This window comes from Ursus arctos, unplaced genomic scaffold, assembly GCF_023065955.2.
Source record: "Ursus arctos isolate Adak ecotype North America unplaced genomic scaffold, UrsArc2.0 scaffold_12, whole genome shotgun sequence".
NCBI lineage: Eukaryota > Metazoa > Chordata > Mammalia > Carnivora > Ursidae > Ursus > Ursus arctos.
This window is the reverse complement of record NW_026622786.1, coordinates 63,368,850-63,392,409: the sequence shown is the minus strand read 5'-3', so window position 1 is coordinate 63,392,409 and position 23,560 is coordinate 63,368,850. Positions and strand designations below refer to the sequence as shown.

The following is a 23,560-nucleotide window of genomic DNA, read 5'->3' as shown; positions in this document are numbered from 1 at the left end:
ACTCCATTTTTCTTATGATTAGTGTTTAACAATCCTGTGTTGTTTATGTTTAAAGCACATCTGTTATAAACAAAGGTGTTTTTTATCCAGTCTGACAGTGTGTGCCTTTTAAATTAGAGTAAATGTAATTATTCAAAATTGTTGGGTTTAAGATTACTATGTTGCTATTTGTGTTCTATTTATCCTGTTGTTTGTTGTTTTGTTTCTTCCTTCCCTGACTTTTTTTTTTTTTTAAGATTTCATTTATTTGCGAGCAGCGGGTGTGGTAGGCAGAGGGAGAGGCAGGCTCCCTGCAGAGCAAGGAGCCTGATCCTGGACTCCATCTCAGGACCCTGGGCCAAAGGCTGAGGCTTAACCGACTGAGCCACCCAGGTATCCCTTAGATTCCATTTTCTTAAGCTACACACTAGTGAAATTTGCAAAATGTAAAAGTGTTCTGTTATCACTAAACTTTAAAAAAAAATTGCTTTTACTGGGTGCCTAGGTGGCGCAGTCGTTAAGCGTCTGCCTTCGGCTCAGGGCGTGCTCCCAGCGTTTTGGGATCGAGTCCCACATGGGGCTCCTCCGCTATGAGCCTGCTTCTTCCTCTCCCACTCCCCTGCTTGTGTTCCCTCTCTCGCTGGCTGTCTCTCTCTGTCAAATAAATAAATAAAATCTTAAAAAATAAAAATAAAAATAAATTGCTTTTAAAAATATTTTTAAAAATCATTCTTTTTTAAAATCTGTTCTTAAAAGGGGGGTGGGGAGGGCGCTGGGTAGCTCAATCTGCTAAGCAGTCTGACTCTTGATTTCAGCCCAGGTCATGATCTTAGGGTTGTGAGATTGAGCCCTGCATCAGGCTCTGTGCTCAGCGCAGTCTGCTTGTCCCTCTACGTCTGCTCCTCCCCCTGCTCGCTCATGCTCTTTCTCTAATAAATAAATGAAAAAAATTTTTTTTAAAGAGTTTAATTTATTTGACAGAGACACAGCGAGAGAGAGAGAGAGAGAGAGAGAACACAGGGAGAAGGAGAGGGAGAAGCAGGCTCCCCACTGAGAAGGGATCCCGATGTGGGGCTCCATCCCAGGACCCTGGGATCATGACCTGAGCGGAAGGCAGATGCTTAACGATGAGCCACCCAGGCGCCCTAAATAAATAAAATCTTAAGAAATAAAACATGTTTATTAGGAGAGTTACTTGCTACAGTTTATATTTTAGAAATGATGAGTCTAGACTGCAGGCAGAGATAGATTAGAAAAGGATTAGGAGCAAAAGTAGAGAAATTAATTTGTAATTTCTTAGCATTCTAGGTAAGATATGGTAGTAACTTGAAATAGAAATTGGTAGTGTAGCTAGAAAGAAGGGGACGAACTAGAAATTTATTTGGGAGGTTTAACAGTCATATGCACGGTAGGAAATAGATGATACACTCAGAATAGGGATAATTCAATGAGAATTTAATTAAAGGACTGTTTCCAAAGATAATAAGGGTGAATTATGGAAAAGCACGGTAATGTATTACTCCATGTCCACTAAGTAACTATTGCCATCCTTAGGCCCAGATGACTTCCCAGAAGGAGCGTCTTAGTCTTCAGGCTGCCATAACAAAAATACCATAGACTAGGTGACTTATAAACAACAGAAATTTCTTTCTCATAGTTTTGGAGGCTAGGAAGTCCAAGATCAAGTCTGTATCTGCTGGGAACCCACTTCTTCCTTCATAGACACTTTTTGCTGTGTTCTTACATGGCAGAAAGGGGAAGGGAGCCTTCTGGAGCCTCTTTATAAGGGCACTAATTCCAGTCATGAGAACTCATGACCTAATCACTTCCCAAAGTCTCCTACCTCCAAATATCATCACATTGGGAGTAAGATTTCAACATAAAGAATTTTCGAGGAACACAGACATTCAGTCTATAGCAAGGAGAAAGGGTTAACTTTAAAGCAGTGATTGGGGGAACACAGCCAGCTCAAGGCAACCTTAAAGAGAGAAAGCTGGGGAAATCATCTGTAGTGCCCCCCAAAACGTGTTCAAGTCCTAACTCCTGGAACCTGTAAATTTGACCTTATTTGGAGATAGGGTCTTTGCAAATGCAGTTGAGAATTTTTTTTTTTTTTTTTAAGATTTATTTATCCTAAAGAGGGATAGAGCACAAGCGGGAGGGGAGAGGGAGAGGGAGAGAGACTCTCAAGCAGACTCCGCACCAAGGATGGAGCCCCACACAGCTCGATCCCATGACCCTGAGATCACAACCTGAGCTGAAACCATGAGTTGGACATTCAATTGACTGTGCCACTCAGGCATTCCTAAGTTGAGAATCTTGTTGAAATTATCTGGATTTAGGGTCCACCTAAATCCAGTGACTGGTGGGATCTTTATGAGAAAAGGGAGGGAGATTTGAGACCTAGAGACACAGGGAGCAAGGTCATGGGAAGATGGAGGCCTAGATCAGAGTTTCCCTCAGCCAGGGAAAGCCGGGAGCTACCATAAGCTGATAAAGGAACAGTTTTTCCCTGGTGTGTTCAGAGGAGAATGGCCCTGCTCACAGGGACTTGATTTTGGGACTTCTGTCCTCCAGAGCTGTGAGAGAATAAATTTCTGTTGTTTTTAGCCATACCATTTTTTGTGGCAATCTGTATAGTCACACTAGGATATGAATACATGTTCTAACGTCATTCACCTCCCTCCTATCTTTGAAAATTTCATGTTGTCAGAACCAAACTGATAGCAGGGCAAGGGCATCCATTCGTGGGATCCACTTTACCTCCAGGAGTACAGAGCAGGGTGGAGAAAATTAAGGGGATGAATCTGGGTGGGAGGTAGGTGGCAAATTGAAGCTACCTGACACAGGTAAAAGTGGTAGGATTTTGCTAATGTATTGGATATGTGTTTGTGTGGGGTGTTGATTAAGAACAAGAAAGTATCAGTAATTTCTGTCAGTAGAAGGACCTAGACCTCTTAGCACAAAGAGTGTATGTACATTGCCTCTGTAACCTTAGATTAAAATTCTGTTTTGGGAATTGTGGAGGTTAGTGATAATCCATCCATATCAATATAAAACTTCATGTGTCACACAGCTGCTGACTCTAAATCAAAAAGTTTGTGACAGTGGAGTTTGACTTGGTAGTTATCCTGGACAGGGAATTGATTTATTCTTACTAATGGAAAGTATAGGTCTTTAAAGTGAGAAATAATGGAATCTATTTTACGCTTAAATAGAATTTCACATTCACCATTGGTATAGCATGGGATTTGGATGTGATCTTCTAGTAGTCACATACTACAAGGAGTATGTTCCAAATTCACAAGAGTACTTTGTAAAATTGTGTATTTAGAATATATGGATAGAAGTGCTCGCTTTGGCAGCACATACACTAGAATATGTGGATAGGAGGGGTGCCTGGGCTTAGTCAGTAGAGCAGTCTTGATCTTGGGGTCATGAGTTCAAGCCCCACTTTGGGTGTAGAGCCAACTTTAAAAAATGTATATATGGATAGGATTTTGTTTTAAATTAATTTGAATTTACTGGGTACCTTCCATATAAACCACTGTCATGTAAAACAAAAGAAATAGAGAACAATGGATTTTGATAGGTTGATGCTGCCTGTTCTCCCCAGTTCTGTTTAGATGTTCTACTCTTTATCAAGTTATGTTATTGATCCTGAGAAATCCTCTTTCAGTACTGTTCCATTCCCCAAAATGTCTGTATAAAGGAGTGGTTAAAAATAATCATTTGAAAGTACAGGTACTTCACTTTTTATTTATATTTATCCTCTTCATACTTCCAAAATGAACTTGAGGTACCTTCAGAAAGGAGGAAACAACAGCAACAAATCCAGTATCCTCAAAGTTACAAAATAGATAAATTAGGAAATTATTCACATTCTAACAGAAGCCACCAAACTTTTCTTTTTAGGATGCAGTAATGCAAGGTCATCCAGATAGCAATTCATATAACAAGGCAGATTGGTAATGAAATAATTTATTTTATTTATTTATTTGAGAGAGAGAGAGAGTGGGCACGAGCAGGGGGTGAAGGGCCGAGGGAAAAGCAGACTTCCCCTGAGCAGGGAGCCCAATGCAGGGCTTGACATGGGGCTCGATCCTAGGACTCCAGGATCGTGACCCGAGTGGAAGGCAGCCGCTTAACAGTCTGAGCCACCCAGGCGTCCCGAAATGAAGTATTTTATAAAGATCCAGATATGTAACTTTTTTTGCAACCTGATCTGTTGCCAAAAGTAAAGTGCGAATACTTCTTACTTTTTGGTATGTATTGTAAACTCTTGAACCTTGACATTATTTTTATTGTTTATTCTTTTAATGTATGTTCATTGAGCCTCTGCTATGTGTCCCGAGTTGTACTGTTGCTCTGGGGAAAAGCCACATAAAGACATGGTTGCTTTTTATTCTAATTTCAGGGTTGGGGAAATTTAATATCTGAGTGAAAGGTCGTTGATGGCCTGTTGGTGGGTCAGAATTTGTTCTCATACTCTGGTTTTCAAGAAATGGTAGTTGAGCACAGCAACTAGTTCCAGTACATGCTTTATGACAGCTGATAAATAGAGTTAACCACAAAGACAATTATTGATCTTACATTGGTGTATCTTGTAGAAACACTTAAAAATTCTCTACTATCTGGGGCGCCTGGGTAGCGCAGTCGTTAGGTGTCTGCCTTCGGCTCAGGGTGTGATCCAGGCGTTCCAGGATCAAGTCCCACATCGGGCTCCTCCGCTGGGAGCCTGCTTCTTCCTCTCCCACTCCCCTGCTGTGTTCCCTCTCTCGCTGGCTGTCTCTCTGTCACATAAATAAATAAAATCTTTAAAAAACAAAATTCTCTACTATCTGTATTTCAGGGAATTAAAAATAGTGTTTTTGAGTGCAAATTTTTCTTGTTAGTTTATATCCATCCAAAACAGTAGAAGGAATACAGTTAGCCATTATGTTAGTTTATTTGAAAACATGCTATTTTTAGCACACTAATTTCTAGAGAAAGGGGAGATGTGATTAAAACTAGATTGATCCAGGTTGCAATGTGAGTTTATATTACTTGATTCTCTTAACTTGGAAGAGTTAGAATTGATTGTAAGAAAGGGTTTGGCAAATGATGCTTTTTAAAAGAAATGGTCTTGTTTCCTGTGTGCTCTCAACACATTGGGGAGATCAAAACTATAATGCCCTACATAAGTGAAATGCCAAAGGTAGAGCTGCAGCATGATGGCCCGACAACTTGGTTATTATTTGATCCAGCATTTTAATGTATTTTCTAAATTATTAGCCATGGCAATAGTTTAAGAGGTTCTTTTTAATTTTTTTTAAGTTTTTATTTATTTATTTGAGAGTGAGCACAGAGGGAGAGTGAGAGGGAGAAGCAGACTCCCTGCTGAGCAGAGAGCCTGACATGGGGCTCAATCCTAGGACCCTGAGAGCATGATCTGAGCCAAAGGCAGGTGCCTAAGAGGTTCTTAATATAAAATTACAGGGGATACTGGTAAGTAAATATCTGCTGTTGTTGATCAAAAATTAAAGCCTAAGCAAGGGAAAAAAAAGAAAGTATCAGTAAAGATTAAGCAGCTAAATAGATGTGATGCCATTTTATTGAGCAATAAAAGACTGGGGAAATTCAGTTTTCTACATGGTGAATTTGAAGAATTTGTGACAGTTAAGTAGACATGTCAGGAAGGCAACTGGGTACCTAAGACTAGCTTAATGAGAGATATGAGCTGGAGATAATCTGGAATTCATTGGGTTTATAGATTAATATTTATCTATTTTTTATTTTTATTATTTATTTATTTATTTTTAAAGATTTTATTTATTTATTTGATAGAGAGAGACAGCCAGCGAGAGAGGGAACACAAGCAGGGGGAGTGGGAGAGGAAGAAGCAGGCTCATAGCAGAGGAGCCTGATGTGGGGCTTGATCCCATAACGCCGGGATCACGCCCTGAGCCGAAGGCAGATGCCCAACTGCTGTGCCACCCAGACGCCCCTAATATTTATCTATTTTTTAAAAAGATTTTATTTATTTATTTATTTATTTGACAGAGATAGAGACAGCCAGCAAGAGAGGGAACACAAGCAGGGGGAGTGGGAGAGGAAGAAGCAGGCTTCTAGCGGAGGAGCCTGATGTGGGGTTCGATCCCAGAACGCCAGGATCTTGCCCTGAGCTGAAGGCAGACGCTTAACGACTGAGCCACCCAGGCGCCCCCTATCTGTCTATTTTTAAGTAAAGTCTACTACAACATGGGGCTCAAACTCACGACCCTGAGGTCAGGAGTTGCATGTTCCACTAACTGAGCCAACCAGGTGCCCCTATAGATTAATATTTAGAGTCATGTAATCAGTAGTCAAATAATACAGAGGTGGAGGCATTAGTCATTATTGGTCTTGGTGGGGGATGGGAACCCGATAGAGTGATTTGAAGAATGAATGGCATAGGATGTTTCTCTAAAACATATACTGATTTATAAAACAAAACCAGTAGCAGACTACTATAGTATAATTCTGTTTACATAAAGTTCACAAACATGGAGAACTAAACAGTATTCAAAATAATGATAGCCTCTGGGTGAAGGGATGGAAAATAGCATCAGGGAGAGACACAATAAGGGACTCCAAACATATTGGTATATACAGTTTAAGCTATGGGCTAAATATAAAAGTATAAAAATATATTTTACATTTTTTTTAAAGATTTTATTTATTTATTCGACAGATAGAGACAGCCAGCGAGAGAGGGAACACAAGCAGGGGAAGTGGGAGAGGAAGAAGCAGGCTCATAGCAGAGGAGCCTGATGTGGGGCTCAATCCCATACGCGAGGATCACGCCCTGAGCCGAAGGCAGATGCTTAACTGCTGTGCCACCCAGGCACCCCAAAAATATATTTTACATTTTATTATGTTTTTATATTTGAATGTTTAGTATCTTGTATTTGGATTTAGTCTTTATGGTATTTTTTAAATGGGGCTGTCATGTTCATTAATATGGCAAATAATGTCAGAAAGTCTTAAAACTAAATATTCAGGATAAAATGTTACAAACACTCTCAAAGTAAGAGAAATCTCCAGCATTCCTGCCTTATTCAGAGAAACTGGAAAACAGAACTGTAAGCAGACCCTGAAGCTTTGACATTTACCAATGTTGATAACCAGGGATTAGAGGCTAGGCTTTTGTCAAAACCAGGTAGGGAATTTGAGTGCAGACTGTAAACTATAACTATATATATAATATAACTAATATGGGCTAACAGAGGCTGGCTTTACTTTAGTGAAGTGTGATCTAAAAAAAAAAATCTGCTTATGGAAAATGAAAATGGGGAATCCTGTCAGTTTTGGCTTGGATTTTGAGTGGAAACATATCTCCTAAAAATTTGCTCTCACAGTCCTGTCTTCACACAAATTCAGGGTTTTAAATGACATTTCTTGCTGGTTCAGGAAACCTGTCCCTGAGAAATTATCAAAGTGATTCTTGGTAATGCCCCTGGGGTAAATGGCGTTTAGCAGAATCTCTCTGATGTGACATGTATTCTACCCAGGCCTCATAGGAGTCCTACAAATAAAATCCCACTAAAGATCCACTCACAATTTTATTTATAAAGCATGAGTCTCCATGAGTAAGAATCAGTGACTAAAAGGGTTATATTCCAGGAGACTTCAGAAAATGGAATTCCTAAATACTATATTTAAAAGTAAAGAAATAAAAGATGAAATAAAACATGAAAAAAGAGCCATATACAGTTAGACTGTGAAGAACGAAAGACCACTAAATAGATAGTGACTGGGAAGATAGATCTATAGAAATTATCCACATGAAGTATAATCTCCATTTTCCCATGGGCACGTGAACCAATTCAGGCTTTTGAGACCTAAGTAGAAGTCTGCTGAGACTGTTTCAGGAAATTTTTTTTGCTTCCCTGTTTCTTTTTGAACATGAATTCCGGCATGGGGATTTGGAACAACTGAAATTAGATTCTTTTGGGAATGCAAAATGATAGATCCACTTTGGAAGAACAGGTTATCAGTTGCTTATGTAAAGTTAAATACATACATGAGTAGAAAGTGTGGAATCGCTGGGACCCGGGAATCCCATTCCTAGATAACTACCCAAGACAAATGAAAACTACGTTCCTGGAAACCTTTCCATGAATATTTATCTAAAGCTTTAAATAATCCAAATGCTCTTTTTTTTTTTAAGATTTTATTTATTTATTTGAGAGAGAGAGCATGAGCTGGGTGAGGGGCACGGGGAGAAGCAGACTCCCTACTGAGCAGGGAGCCCAGTACCAGGGATCCTGGTACTCCAGGATCAAGACCTGAGCCAAAGACAGACGCTTAACCAACTGAGCCACCCACACGCCCCAATCCAAATGCTCTTAAGCCGGTGAATAAAATTGTGGAAAATTCATGCAGTGTAATACTTCTCAGCAATAAAGAGGAACTAATTTCAAAAACACAACAACATGGCTGAATCTCAAATGCATTATGGGAAGTGAAAGAAATCAGATTCAAAAGGCCTACATGCTATATGGTTCTATTTATATGACATTTTGGAAAAGGCCAAACTCTGGGGACAGAACACAGATAACTGGTTGTATGGGGATGGTGGGAGGGAATATCTACAAAGGGACAGTAGGGAATTTTGGGGTGATAGAACTGTTCTCTATCTTTATTATGGTGGTGGTACATGACTGCATTTGTTAAAACTTATAGAGCTAAGGATGCAACAAAAAGTAATTTTTTTGCTAGATGTAAATTACACCTCAATTTAAAAAACAAATAGGAAGAAAGTGATTACAGTAGTCCCCCTTTATCTGAGGTTTCACTTTCTGTGGTTTCATGTATCTATCAGCTGTGGTCCAGAAGCAGGTGATCTTTCTCCTGATGTATTGTCAGAAGGTCATTAGTGTCATTTACCTAACGACGTCTCATCACATAGGCATTTTATCATTTCATATCATCACAAGAAAGGTGGGTTATAGTACAGTAAGATATTTTGAGAGAGACCACATTCATAAGGCTTAATACAGTATGTTAATCTCTTACAGTGCCTAATTTATAAATTAAACTTTATTGTATGTATGTATAGGGAAAAATAGTGTGTATAGGGTTTGGTACTGTTGGCAGTTTCAGGACATTCATTGGGGTCTTAGTACATATCCTCTGCGGATAAGGGGGGACTACTCTATAGCATGTCAACTTACTGGAGAAATGTAGTTATGAAGAGGAGTAACTGAAGAGAATATGGGAATCAACAGAAGGTTTTTTGTTTTTAAGGTATATAGTAGAGCATAAATTATATGTTAAGAATAATCCATTTGAGGAGAGTTTGAAAGATGTATGTATGAATGAAGAAATGACAGGAGGGACCAAGGCAAGGAGGGATGAAATCCAGTCAGCACATGTGTAAGCGTTGGTCTTTTCAAGGAGGTACATGTTCTCCATGTAAGAGGAGAATAAAGAAAAGATACGTGTGTTTTCCAGCTTAGTGTAATGGTGAGATGGCTTCCTTTTTCTCAGTGCAGTGAGTCAGAGTCTGTTAACAGCATAAAATGTGTTTAAGGAACAAGTGGAAGGCAAGGAATAATTCTCGCTTGATGTTGGGAGAGTACCCTCTCTGGAAGAGAGCTTGTGGACAGAGCTACTGTCTCAGCTACTGAGGACTCACATACTATGTTATGTGAGTCTTTCCCCCCTCTGTAGACGATTAGCTGCTGCGTGTTGCTATAAAAAACTGGATAATGAAGTTCTTCCAGGAATGGAGTTTTGTCTGGAGAGGGAACAAGGAGTTGAGGGTATTTGCAAAGGAGTAATTTAACTTTAGACCATGGAGGTCAAAGAATTATTCCACGTTGAAGCCTTTGACAAAGGTACAACCTCAGTTTGGCCTATGTATAATACAGTCATGTCTAACACAGTGCCATGCCTTTCAAATGTTTGTTGAATGAACAAATACCAGTGTCTCTTAGAGGAGAAAGGGACCATATGCCTTTATAGTCTCTCCTCTCTTTCGGTTCTTATCCTTCTACAGCACCCTGGGTATAGCAGCCTTTTACATTGTGAACACTTGAGAGTAATAATAGGCAGGCCTTCTTATCCTCTGGGACATAATAATCACTGAATAACTATTTGTTGACTGAATGACCATGTGATCTCTGCTTGAGTTGTCCCTTGTGTTTTATTGAAATTGTCAGATTTCTTGGTTTTATTCCCCAATAAACTCTTAGCTCCAAAAGGATTAGAACTGTGTTTTGCTCATCCTGTATTTTCAGCGGCTGGAACAGAACAGGTGATGAGTGAAGGATTGAGAGAACTTACTTTTTTTCAAGATAGAACAGAAAGTGTAATAGATAAAATTTTCCATTCAGTTTAACAGTTGGAATAAGGTGGTTTCATTACATATAAATCATATAAAACACTCTTAGGGTAAAGAAAATGTATCTTCAGATATCCTCATCAAGTAGTTTGATGTATGTTGCGTGACCACTTTTATGGTGAATTTTTGTAGATGTGTTCTAACAAAGTTTGTTTTCTAGGAGGAGGCATCTCCCTACTCTTTGGTCAACATCTGCCTGAACGTCCTGATCGCTAACCTAGAGAAATTGTGTTCTGAAAGATCTGACGGAACCTTGTGTCTTCCGGAGCATTGGAGTTTCCCTCAGGAAGTAGCTGATCGATTCCTTGGGGTAATGACATGGCAAGGTAAAGATAAAGCTCCTTTATTTTTATTTTACTTATTTTTTTTTTCAGTAAGGCTTCTTTATGTTGTACACTTACAGCACTTTACTATTTGAAAAGCACTTTCATGTACAATTCCTGTTTTGCTCCTCACAACAAGTGGGTGGGAAATATGCAAATTATTCCCATTTTATTTGTGTGGAGATTTGAATCTCCGAGTATTTTTGGGATCCCTTGATGGAAATTCATCTTGCTTCTAGGCTTACCTTGCTATTGGCTTAGCAGAGCGAAGATGGGAACTAAATCAAGTTCCCACTCCTCCATCTGCTCTTTAGCTTCTGAAATGCTGTTGCTGTAGTCTTGTCTCCTACTCTTTTTTTTTTTTTTTTTTTTTTTTAAGTTTTACTTAAGTAATCTCTACACCTAACATGGGGCTCGAACTGATGACCCTGAGATCAAGAGTCACATGCTCTTCTGACTGAGCCAACCAGGTACCCCTCCTACTCTTTTCATTTTGAATATGAAACTTCAAAAAAAGTTTTCCGGGGCACCTGGGTGGTCCAGTCAGTTAAGTGACTGATTCTTGATTTCGGCTCAGGTCATGATCTCAGGGTGGTGGGATTAAGCCCCTTGTCTGGCTCTGCACTTGGTGAGGAGTCTGCTTGAAATTCTTTCCGTCTCCCTCTGCCTCTCTGTCTTGTGCTCACTTGCTCTGTCAAATAAATAAATCTAAAAAAAAAAAAAAAAACTTAAAATTTTTTTCCTTTACTTCCCATTGTAGTTGGGCTTTCAAGGGCTATGTTTAATTTACCATGTTACAGTTTTTTCTTTTTTCTTAAGATTTTATTTATTTGAGAGAGAGAGCAAGTGAGCAAGCATGAGCCAGGGGAGGGGCAGAGGGACAAGCAGACTTCCTGCTGGATGGGGAGCCCGACATGGGACTCCATCACAGGACTCCGAGACATGACGCTTAACTGACTGAGCCACCCAGGCGCCCCTACAGTTTTTTCTTAATAAGAAGGTTTTTTTTGTAACAAATTATTGAGATGTATTTCACATACCATATAATTCACGCATTTAAAGTGTACAGTTCAGTGGGTTGTTTTTTTTTTTAAATCACAGATTTGGGCAGCCATCATCACAATCAATTTTAGAACATTTTCATCATCTTAAAAAGAAACTCCTAACTTGTCCCCCCAACCCTAAACAACTACTCATCTACTTTCTGTCTCTATGAGTTTGTCTTTTCTAAACATTTAATACAAATCAAATCATGCAATATGTGACCATATTATGTCTGGCTTTTTTTACTCAGCATACTATTGTCAAGGTTCATCCATGTTGTAGCATCAGTCACTACTTCATTCTTATGGCTGTGTAATATTCCATTTTGTGACTGTACCACATTTTATTCATTTATCAACTGATGGACATTTAGTTGTTTCTACTTTTTGGCTATTATGAATAATGCTGCTTATAAACATTGGTGTACAAATTTCTGTATGGACATGTGTTTTCATTTCTCTTGGGTGTATACCTGGGAGTAGAATTGCTGGGTCAAACAGCAACTCTGTGTTTAACTTTTTGAGTAGTCTCCAAATTGTTTCCCAAAGTGGCTGCACCATTTTTTGTTCCTTCAGCAGCATGCAAGAGTTCTAATTTCTCCACAACCTCACCAAAAGTTGCTGTTTGACTTTTTGATTATAGCCATCATGGTGGGTGTGAAGTATTTATTGTGGTTTTCATTTGCATTTCCCTAATGAGTAATCATGTTGAGCATATTTTTATGTGCTTTTGGCCATTCGTATATCTTCTTTAGAGAAAATGTCTGTTCGTATCCTTCCCATTTCTTAATTAGGTTGTCCTCTATTATTGAGTTGTAAGAGGGGCTTTTTTTTTTTTTTTAAGATTTTTAAAATTTATTTAGAGTGTGAGTGGGGGGAGGGGCAGAGGAAGAGAGAGAATCTCAAGCAGATTACATGCTGTGTGTGGAGCCCATTGTGGGGATCCATCCCATGACTCCGTGATCATGACCTGAGCCAAAATCAGGAGTCAGTTGCTTAACCAACTGAGCCACTCAGGCACCCCAAGAATTGTTTGTTTGTTTTTTTAATTGAAGTATAATTGACATCATTAGGTGTATAACACAGTGATTCATTGCATATGTTACAAAATGATCAGCATGGTAAATCTAGCTACCATCTGTCACCATACAAAGCTTTTACACTATTTCTGACTATATTCCCTATGCTATACATTATGTCTCCATGTCTGTTTTCTTTAAATATTCTAGGTACGAGTCCCTGATCAGTTACTGGCTTGCAGTTATTTTCTTCCATTCTGTGAATTCTCTTTTCACTTTGCTGATAGCATCCTTCGACTCTGATGAAGCCCAGTTATTCTGTTTTTTTTTTTTTTTATGACTTATGCTTTTGGTATCCTATCTAAAAATCCATTGCCAAATCCAAGGTCCTAAGTATTTACACCTGTATTTTCTTCTAAGAGTGTTGGTTTCTTCACCCTTACACTCTAAGGTTTTTGGTCCATTTTGAGTTTATTTTTTTATATGGCGTGAGGTGTAAAAGTCCAGCTTCATTTTTAACATGTTCTCGAAGGTTGTCCCATCACTATTTGTTGAAAAAGTCTATTCTTTGACTATTGAATGGTCTTGGCACCCTTTTAATTTTTTAATTTTTATTTATTTTTCCTTTTTTTATTTAAAATTTTTTTTTTAAGTAGGCTCCACACTCAACATGGGGCTTGAACTCACAGCCCTGAGATCAAGAGTTGCATGCTGTATGGACTGAGTCAGCCAGGTACCCCTGGTCATCCAGGTTTTTTAAAAGATGCCAGTGGGGTGCCTGGCTGGCTCAGTCATAAGAACATGAGACTCTTGATCTTGGGGTTGCGAGTTCAAGACCCACATTGTGTGTGGAGATTACGTAAAAATAAAATCTTTAAAAAAATATATTGGATGACCATAGAGGCACGGGTTTATTTCTTACTCTCAGTTCCGTTCCATAGAACAATATGTCTGTCCTTATGTCTGTATGACTCTGTCTTGATTATTGTTGCTTTGTAGTAAATTTTGAAATTGGAAAGTGTGAGTCTTGCAACTTTGTTCTTTTTTGGATTGTCTTAGCTATTCTGGATCCTTTCTGTTTCCATATGAATTTTAGAACCAGTTGGTCGATTTCTTTTCTTTCTTTCTTTCTTTTTTTTTTTTTTTTTTTTTTTTTTTTTTTTTTTTTTTTTAGAATTTACTTACTTATTTGAGAGAGAGTGCACATGAGAGAGCATGAGCAGGGTAAGTGGCAAAGAGAGAGAGAAGCAGGCTCCCCACCAAACAGGGAGCCCGACACAGGGCTTGATCCCAGGACCCTGGGATCATGACCTGAGCCGAAGACCTCTGCTTAACCATCTCGGTGCCCCTCTCAGTTGGTCAGTTTCTACAAAGAATCCAGCTGTGGGGTGCTAGAGCCTTCAGCATAATGTCATAGTATTGAACACTGAAGTATTGAAATGGACATGCTTATCTTTTTCTGATCTTGGGGGAAGGAATCTAGTCTTTCACTATTAAGTATGATAGTTTTGGGGTTTTAGTAGCTGCCCTTAACAGGCTGGGGAAGTTTCCTTCTCTTTTAGTTGTTGGACATTTTCATCAGGAAAAGTGTTGGCTTTTTCTTCATATGTCAGAATGCTTATGTGGGTTTTGTCTTTTATTCTATTAATATAATGTATTATGTTAATTCCTTTTTGGATATTAATACAGTCTTGCTTTCCTGGAATAAATCCCACCTGGGCATGGTGTGTAATTCTTTTGTATGTTGCTAGATGGTTTGCTGCTATTTTGATGAGGGTTTTTTTGTGTGTGTGTTTGTGTTTTTTCTATTCTTTTCTTTCTTCCTTTTCTTTTTTTTTTTTTTAGATTTGTCCTTTACTTTAAAGGATATTGTTCTGTTATATTCTGCTTTTGTGATGTCTTTATCTGGGTTTGGCATCAGGATAATACTGAGTTGGGAGGTGTTCCCTCTTCTGTTTTTTTGGAAGAGTTTGTGAAGAATTGTTATGTATTCTTTAAATGTTTGGTAGAATTCACCAGTGAAGCCCTTGTGCCTGTTTGTGTGGGTAGGTTTTTGTTTTTGTTTTTAAAGTAATTTCTAGGCCCAGTGTGGGGACTGAACTCATAACCTCGAGATCAAGAGTTGCATGCTGTACCAAATGAGCCAGCCAGGTACTACCTGTGTGGGGAGTTTTTTTGTTTTGTTTTAAGATTTTATTTATTGGATGCCTAGGTGTCCTGACTCTTGATTTCAGCTCAGGTCATGATCTCAGGGTTGTGAGATCAAGTCCCATGTTGGGCTCAGTGCTCAGTGTGGTCTGCTTGGGTTTCTCTCTCCTCCCACTGCCCCTCCTCTCCATGGGGCATTGGAGTTTCCTTCAGGAAGTAGCTGATCGGTTCCCGCCAAATAAATAAATAAAAATCTTCAAAAAAATTTCTTTAAAAAGATTTATTTATTTGAGAGAGAGGGAGGGAGAGCGAGCACCTGTGCGCAGGGGGAGGGGCAGAGGGAGAGAACCCTGCTTTAAAAAAAATTATTTTATTTTTATTTATTTGTCAGAGAGAGAGGAAGCACGCTAGCATAAGCAGGGGGAGCGGCAGGCAGAGAGAGAAGCAGGCTCCCTACTGAGGAAGAAGCCCAATGCGGAACTTGATCCCAGGACCCTGGGATCATGACCTGAGCTGAAGGCAGATACTTAAGTGACTGAGCCATCCAGGCGCCCCTGTTTTGTTTTGTTTTGTTTTTTTTAAGATTTTATTGTAGTTTAGTTTGGTTTCCAGATTTATTTATTATTTTGGTGGGGGAGGGGCAGAGGGAGAGGGAGAGAAGCAGACTCCCAGCTGAGTGAGGAGCTGACCTTGGGGCTTGATCTCATGACCCCCGAGATCATGACCTGAGCAGAAGGCAATAATCAGATGGTTAACCAACTGAGCCACCCAGGTGTACCCCAAGATTTTATTTTTAAGTAATTGCTACATCCAGCGTGGGACTTGAATTTAGAAGCCTGAGGTCAGGAGTCGCACGCTCTACTTACTGAGCCAGCCAGGTGCCCGCATGATCTGTTTCTTCTTGAGTAGTTTTGGTAATTTGTGCTATTCTTTGAACTTGTCCATTTAATTTAAATTATTTAATTAATAGGCATACAGTTGTTCTTAGTATTCCCTTATGATATTTTATTTCTATAATGTAAGTTGTTCTGTCCCTTCTCATTTATCATTCTAGTAATTTGAGTCCTCTCTCTTTTTCTTGGTCAAGCTAAAGGTTTATCAATTTTGCTGATCTTTTCAGAGAACCAGCTTTTGATTTCATTGTTCTTTTTTTCTTTATTGTCTTTTCCATTCTCCATTTCATTAATTTCCACTCTAATCTTTATTATTTTCTTCCTCCTGCTATTTTGTTTAGTTTGCCTTTTCTTTTCTCCTGTGTACTAAGGAAGAAGTTGAGGTTATTGATTTGAGATCTTCTTTTTTTTAATATAATGTGATTATATTTTCCTCAAGCACTGCTTTAGCTGTGTCTCATAAGTTTTTGTGTGTTGTCTTCATTCTGCATTCATCTCAAATTATTTTTGATTTCTTTCTTCCTTTTGATTTCTTCCTTGACCCATTGGGTTTTTAGGAGTGCATTGTTTAATTTTCACATACTTGCGATTTCCCCAGATTTCTTTGTTATTAATTTTTAATTTCATTTCATTGTGATTGGAGAACATAACTATGTTTTATTTCAGTTCATTTAAGTTTATTGGGATTTATTTTGTGGCTTAATATATGGTCTATATGCCGTGTGGTCTTAAGAAGAATGTGTATTTTGCTGTTACAGGGCCAGGTATTCTGAAGAGTTCTTTTTTTTTTTTTTTTTTTAAGATTTTATTTATTTGACAGAGGGAGAAAGCTAGTGAGAGAGAGAGATAGCGCGCACGCGCACAAGCAGGGGGAGCAGCAGGCAGAGGGAGAAGCAGGCTCCCCAGTGAGCAAGGAGCTATGTGGGGCTCCCCATTGAGCAAGGAGCTATGTGGGGCTCCATGCGGGGCTCCATGCGGGGTTTGATCCCAGCGCTCTGGGATCACGACCTGAGCTGAAGTCAGATACTTAACCAGCTGAGCCACCCAGGCACCCCTGAAGATTTCTGTGAGATCTAGTTGTTTGTTTGTTTGTTTGTTTTTAAAAAGATTTTATTTATTTGAGAGGAAGAGAGGGACAGCATAAGCCAGGGAGAGAGAGAGAGAGGAAGAAGCTGAAGCAGACTCCCCACTGAGCGTGGAGCCAGATGCAGGACTCCATCCTAGGACCCAAGATTATGATCTGAGCTGAAGTCAGGCACGTCACCAACTGAGCCACCCAGGCACTCCTGAGATCTAGTTGTTTATAATGTTGTTCTAATCTTCTGTTCTCTTGTTGGATCTTTGGCCTACATTGATAGTTTTGAATCCTTTTTGTTATTCATGCTAAATAGGATACACCTGTACTCTTAAGAAATTTAACAGGGAAGAAAGAAAAAAGGTGGTGGATAATTTTTTATGAGTGTGCAGGTGGGGAAGGGATAGCATGGACCTCTTGTATGCAAGAAGGAAGAAGCCAATGAAGAGGGAAACATTAAAAATTGAAGAGCTGAAAATTGATGACACAAGGTCCTGGTGGTGACTGAAGGACGAGAATTATGAGCCTGGGTGTGTAGGGTTTGCCTCAGAAGGAAGAACTGCCGGATAACTAAAAGGAAAGTGGTGAGGGTGGGATAAGAGCCGTGTTTGATGTTGGTAGGGAGGAGTGTCATTCTGAAAGATTCTAGGTTATTTGCAGGCTGAGGGCAGGTGAGGTGATAAAGAGAAGGAAATAAAAAGATTTATTTTTCCAAGTTGAGGTTGGAGATACCCAGTTTGTAAAGTCAGTGTTTATTGAGTTACTCAGTTTATTTATGGGAGACAAAGAATACCTTTGGTGTTCAAGAATCCATAAGATAACTTCACGAGGGTACAGTTCCTACAGTTCCTACAAGAATCCATAAGATAATTCCCACGAGGCTGAAGATTGGGAACTTGCATTCTGTGGTTTAATTACGAACAACCCTCCCCCCATCAGTTTTTCCCAGTAGAGATAAGCGGTATATCAGCCCTATGTTATTAAGTTTGTATAATAATAAAGCCATTAAAGTTATAATGGCTAACACTTTGGCAGACACTATAGTAAGAACTTTTTGTATATACTGTTAATCTCTCTCATTTTTTTTCCCCTCTGTTATCTCTTTTTATGGATGAAGAAACTGAGGATCAGAGAGATTAAGTAACTTTTGGTTCAAGGTGGTATAGCTCAGAAGTGGCAGTCAGGATTTGAACCAAGGCACTCTGGATCCAGAGTGGGTTTTTTTTGTTTTGTTTTTTAACTACCATGTTATCATTGCTTTAATATGTTCACTTAATGTGTTGACTTGTTTGGCTGAAATTTTACTAGGAACTATTTGATAACCTTTTCAAGAGACTTGTGGCAAATTTCTTACAAATAACCATGTGCTTATAGGTATTTTTACTTCTTAATTTATCAAGTCCCTACTACTCAGCAGACACTGTGCTAGGAGCTAAAGCTATGAAAATAAACCCTGAGATCTGTTCCTCTTAAGGAGTCCCTGAAAGTGCTGCTTTGTATTCTGTCCCCGCCTCCCCCCAGATTTGAAGTATTCAATTTTATTTATTTATTTTATTCTAGTTTTTAAAGTAGGCTCCATGTGCAGCGTGGGGCTTAAACTTGTTACCCTGAGATCAGGAGTCACATGTTCTGACTGAGCCAGCCGGGCACCCCTCATATTTAGTTTTAATATAAAGATGCTATATATCACCAGTTAAATAAATTTGCAAAAATTTAAGCAAAAGAAAATGCATTCTATCCTGTGTCTTTTACCCTCGGAGCACCATATATTCTTCAGAGTGAAGGCATATAGTTTAGTAAGAAAAAAAGATAAATTTTATATCTTCTAATCTCTCTGTAGATTTGATTTTTTAAAAATCAAAATTTTCTTGATTTTAAAAATCAAGATTTTTTAAAAACTATTATGTAAATATTTTGAAATGTACAATACTAGAGAAACTAAACCTCAGTATATTCAACTTAGACAATTATCAGCTCTTGGCCGATCTTGTATCATCTATACCTCTACCCACCCTTGTCCTGCCCCCACATATTTTGAAGTAAATCCTAGATATTCTGTCATTTCAACTGTAAATGTAGTTGGTGGGTGGGGACTTGGGTGTATGTGTGTGTATACATATGTGTACACATATGTGTATATATAACACTAATTTTCATTTCACACTTAAAATTCTAATATTTTTAATATCAAATATAGTGAGTGTTCATTTTGACTGTCTTACAACTTTTTAAAAAATTTTTATTTTTTATTTTTTTGTTTTTTAAAGATTTTATTTATTTGAGACAGAGAGCACGCATGTGCAAAAGCTGGTGTGGGGGAGTGGGAGCTGCTTCTCCTGAACCAGATTCTCCGCTGAGCGGGGTGCCCGAGGTTGGGCTGGAACCCACATGACTTGAGCTACCCAGGTGCCCCTTAATTTATTTTAGAGAGGGAGAGAGAGAGAGAGAGAGAGTCCTGAAGCAGGCTCCCCGCTGAGTGCGGAGCCCATAGGGCTCGAACCAGGACCCAGAGATTATGACTTGAGCTGAAATTAAGAGTTGGCTGCTAACCAACTCAGCCACCCAGGCGCCCCCCTCTTACAACTTTTAAAAACCTTTGTTTTAATTAGTATCCAGGTGAGGTCCGTATATTGTGATGGTTATGGGGTTTTTAGGCCTCTTTTAATCTACAGGCTTTCCATGTATCTCTTGTATTATTTTGCAATATGTATGCTGTATGTATATGTTTCTCTATCTTTGTGTATTTTTTAAGAATGTATTTTTTAGAGTAGTTTAGGTTTACAACCAAATTGAGAAGGAGGTACAGAGATTTCTCGTTAATTCTATCCCCACATATGCATAGCCTATCCTGTTGTATCACTCATCAGAATGGTACTTTTTTTTTTTTTTTTTTTTTAACCAAGGGTGACCCTACATTTGACACATCATAATCACCCAGAGTCCATGTTTTACCTTAGGGTTCACTCTTGGTGTTGTGTATTCTATGTGTTCGGACGAAAGTATAATGACATATTCATCACTATATCAGAGTATTTTCACTACCCAAAAAGTTTTCTGTCCTCTGCATATTTATATCTTCCTCCCATTCTTGGCAGTCACTTATCTTTATACTGTCCCCATAGTTTTGCATGTTTGGAATCATACAGTATGTAGCCTTTTCAGATTGGCTTCTTTCACTCAGTAATATGTGTTTTGCCATGTCTTTTATAGTTTAATATCTCATGTCTTTTTTTCTTTTTCTTTTTTTAAGATTTATTTATTTATTTTAGAGAGAGCATGCACACCAGCAGGGGGAGAGGGAGAGGATCTCAAGCAGACTCCCTGCTTAGCATGGAGCCTGACTCAGGGCTGGGTCTCATGACCCTGAGCTGAAATTAAGAGTTGGCCACTTAACTGACTAAGCCACCCAGGCACCCCTAGCTCATGTCTTTTTAGTGCTGAATAATAGTCCATTGTCTGGATGTGCCACAGTTTATTCATTTACCTACTGAAGGATGTCTTGCTTCCAAGTTTTGGCAATTACGAACAAAGCTGCCATAAATGTCCCTGTGCAGGTTTTTGTGTGGGCATGTTTTCACTTCCTTTAGGAATATGATTGCTAGGTCATGTGGTAAGACCTTTAGGAATATGATTGCTAGGTCATGTGGTAAGAATATGTTTAGTTTTGTAAAAAACTGACAGACTGTCTTCCAGAATGGCTTTTGTACCATTCTACATTCCCACCAGCAATGTGAGAGTTCCTGTTGCTTCACATCCTGCCCAGCTTTGGGTGTTACCAGTGTTTTGAATTTGGGCCATTCTGATAGGGGTACAGGTGTACAGTAGTGTCTGCTTGTTGTCTTAATTTGCATTTCCCTCATGACATATGATGTGGAGCATCTTTCTGTATGCTTATTTGCCATCTGTATATTGTCTTTGGTGAGGTGTTTGTTTAGGTCTCTGGCCTGTTTTTTGTTCGTTTGTTTTTAAAGATTTTATTTATTTATTTATTTGACAGAGAAGAACACAGCCAGCAAGGGAGGGAACACAAGCAGGGGGAGTGGGAGAGGAAGAAGCAAGCTCCTGGCGGAGCAGGGAGCCCGATGAGGGGCTCGATCCCAGGACCCTGGGATCACGCCCTGGGCCGAAGGCAGACGCTTAACGACTGAGCCACCCAGGTGCCCCTCTGGCCCGTTTTTAAATTGGGAAGTTTGTTTTCATTTGTTTTCTTATTGTTATGAGTTCTTTGTATATTTTGCATAAGTAATTTACCAGATATGTCTTTTATAATGATTTTCTCCCAGTCTGGCTTGTCTTTTAATTCTCTTGATATACTCTTTCACGGGGCATAAGATTTTAATTTTTTAAAATGTTGTAATTTATTTATTTGATAGAGTGTGAATGAGAGGAAGAGGGAGAGAGAACGTGAGGTGGACTCCGCACTGAGCACAGAGCCTGTCACGGGGCTCAATCCCATGACCGCAAGATCACAACCTGAGCTGAAACCAAGAGTTGGACACCCAGCCAACTAAGCCACCCAGGCACTCCAAGATTTTAACTTTAATGAAGTCCAGCTTATCAATTATTATTATTTTTTTAAATTTTATAGATTTAAGTAATCTCTAACCCTCCATGGGGCTCTGACCCATGACCCTGAGATCAAGAGTCATATGGTCTTCTAACCTAGCCAGCTAGGTGCCCCTCAATTATTTCTGTCATGAATTGGGTCTTTTTGTTTCTGAAAAGCCATCACTATACCCATTGGTTTTCTCCTGTGTTATCTTCTAGGAGTTTTATAATTTTGTGTTTTACATTTAGGCGCATGATCTATTTTAATTTTTGTGAAGGGTGTTAGGTATGTGTCCAGATGTGTGGTTTTGTTTTTGTTTTTTCATGTGGATGTCCGTTTGTTCCAACATCATTCGTTGAAGATACTGTATTTGAGCTATTGAATTGCCTTTGTTCCTTTGTCAAAGATCAGTTGACAATATTTATGTGGGTCTATTTCTGGGCTCTCTCTTCTGTTCCATTCATCTTTTTCCCTATTCTTTCACCAGTACCACACTGTCTTGATTATTGTAGCTTTTATAGTAAGTCTTGAAGTTAAGTAGTGTCAGCTTTCCAAGTTCGTTCTTCTCTCTCAATACTATGTCAGCTCTTCTGGGTCTTTTGCCTTCCATTTAAACTTTAGAGTCAGCTTATTTCACAAATACGATATTCAAAAAATAACCTGCTGGGATTTTTCTTAGGGTTGGCATTGCATCTGTAGATCAAGTTGGGAAAAACTGAGAACTTTTTCTTTAAATTTTAACTCCAATGTAGTTAATGTATAGTGTTATATTAGTTTCAGGTGTACAATTTAGTGATTCACCAGGTCCATATATCACCCAGTGCGTTCCTTAATCCCCATCACCTATTTCACACACACCCCCACCCCCATAACCATCAGTTTGTTCTCAATCGAATCTGTTTCTTGGTTTGTCTCTCTCTCTTTTTCCCCTCTCCTCATTGTTTTGTTTCTTAAATTCCATATGAATGAACTCATACAATATGTGTCTGTCTCTGACTTAGTTCACTGAGCATTATACTCTGTAGCTCCATCCATGTTGTTGCAAGTGGTAAGATTTCATTCTTTTTTATGGCTGAATAATGGGAAAAACTGGTATCTAGATGATATTGTCTTCTTATTTGTGAACATGGAATATCTCTCCATTTATTTTTTCGTTTATTTCATTTAGCAGAGTTTTCTAATTTTCCTCATATAGATCTTGTATGTATTTTATTAGATTTATACTTAAGTATTTCATTATTTTGGGGTGCTGATGTAATGGTATGGTATTTATAGAAAGGAGTAGTGAGAGGGGATATCCTTGCCTCGTACCTGATCTTAGTGAGAAAGTTTTGACTTTCTCACCGCTAAGTTTGTTAGTTGTAGATTTTTTGTAGGTAGGCTTTTCAAATTGAGGAAGTTCCTGTAGTTTATCGAGAGTTGTTATTAGGAATGAGTGTTGGATTTTGTCAAATGCCTTTTTTTTTTTTTGCTTCTGTTGATCTAATCATATGATCTTTTTTCAGTCTGTTGATACGATGGATTACATTAATTGATTTTTGAATGTTGAACCAGCCTTCCCATAACTGGGATAAATTCATTTGGTTGTGGTGTGGAATTCTTTTTATACATTGTTGGATTTGGTTTGCTGGTATTTTGTTGAGGATTTTTGCATCTGTGTTCATGAGATTTATTTGTCAGTATTTTCTTTTGTGATATCTGTTTGGTTTTGCTGTTTAGGGTATTGCTGGCCTCAAAGAATGAGTTAGGAAGTATGTCCTTTGAAAGAAATTGTGGAGGACTGGTATAATTTCTTCCTTCGGTGTTTGGTAGAATTCACCAGTGAACTCATCCGGACCTGGTGCTTTCTGTTTGGAAGGTTATTAATTTTTTTTTTTTAAGATTTTTTTTTTTTTAATTTATTCGACAGAGATAGAGACAGCCAGTGAGAGAGGGAACACAAGCAGGGGGAGTGGGAGAGGAAGAAGCAGGCTCATAGCGGAGTAGCCTGATGTGGAGCTCGATCCCATAACGCCAGGATCACGCCCTGAGCTGAAGGCAGACGCTTAACCGCTGTGCCACCCAGGCACCCCTGGAAGGTTATTAATTTTTGATTCAGTTTGTTTAATAGATAAGCCTATTCAGATAATCTGTTTCTTCTTGTGTGAGTTTTGGCAGATTAT

At 38.8% G+C, this 23,560-nt stretch overlaps 1 protein-coding gene across 1 annotated transcript in view; it reads left to right on the top strand.

Annotated features, from left to right (window-relative positions):
• Positions 1-23,560, top strand: part of ZYG11A (zyg-11 family member A, cell cycle regulator) — a 75,301-nt gene that overhangs the window by 4,077 nt on the left and 47,664 nt on the right. Inside the window, exon 2 of the mRNA XM_026498075.4 lies at positions 10,509-10,674. Coding sequence (XP_026353860.2) covers positions 10,509-10,674 — 166 coding nt within the window. The remainder of the gene's footprint in view (positions 1-10,508; positions 10,675-23,560) is intronic.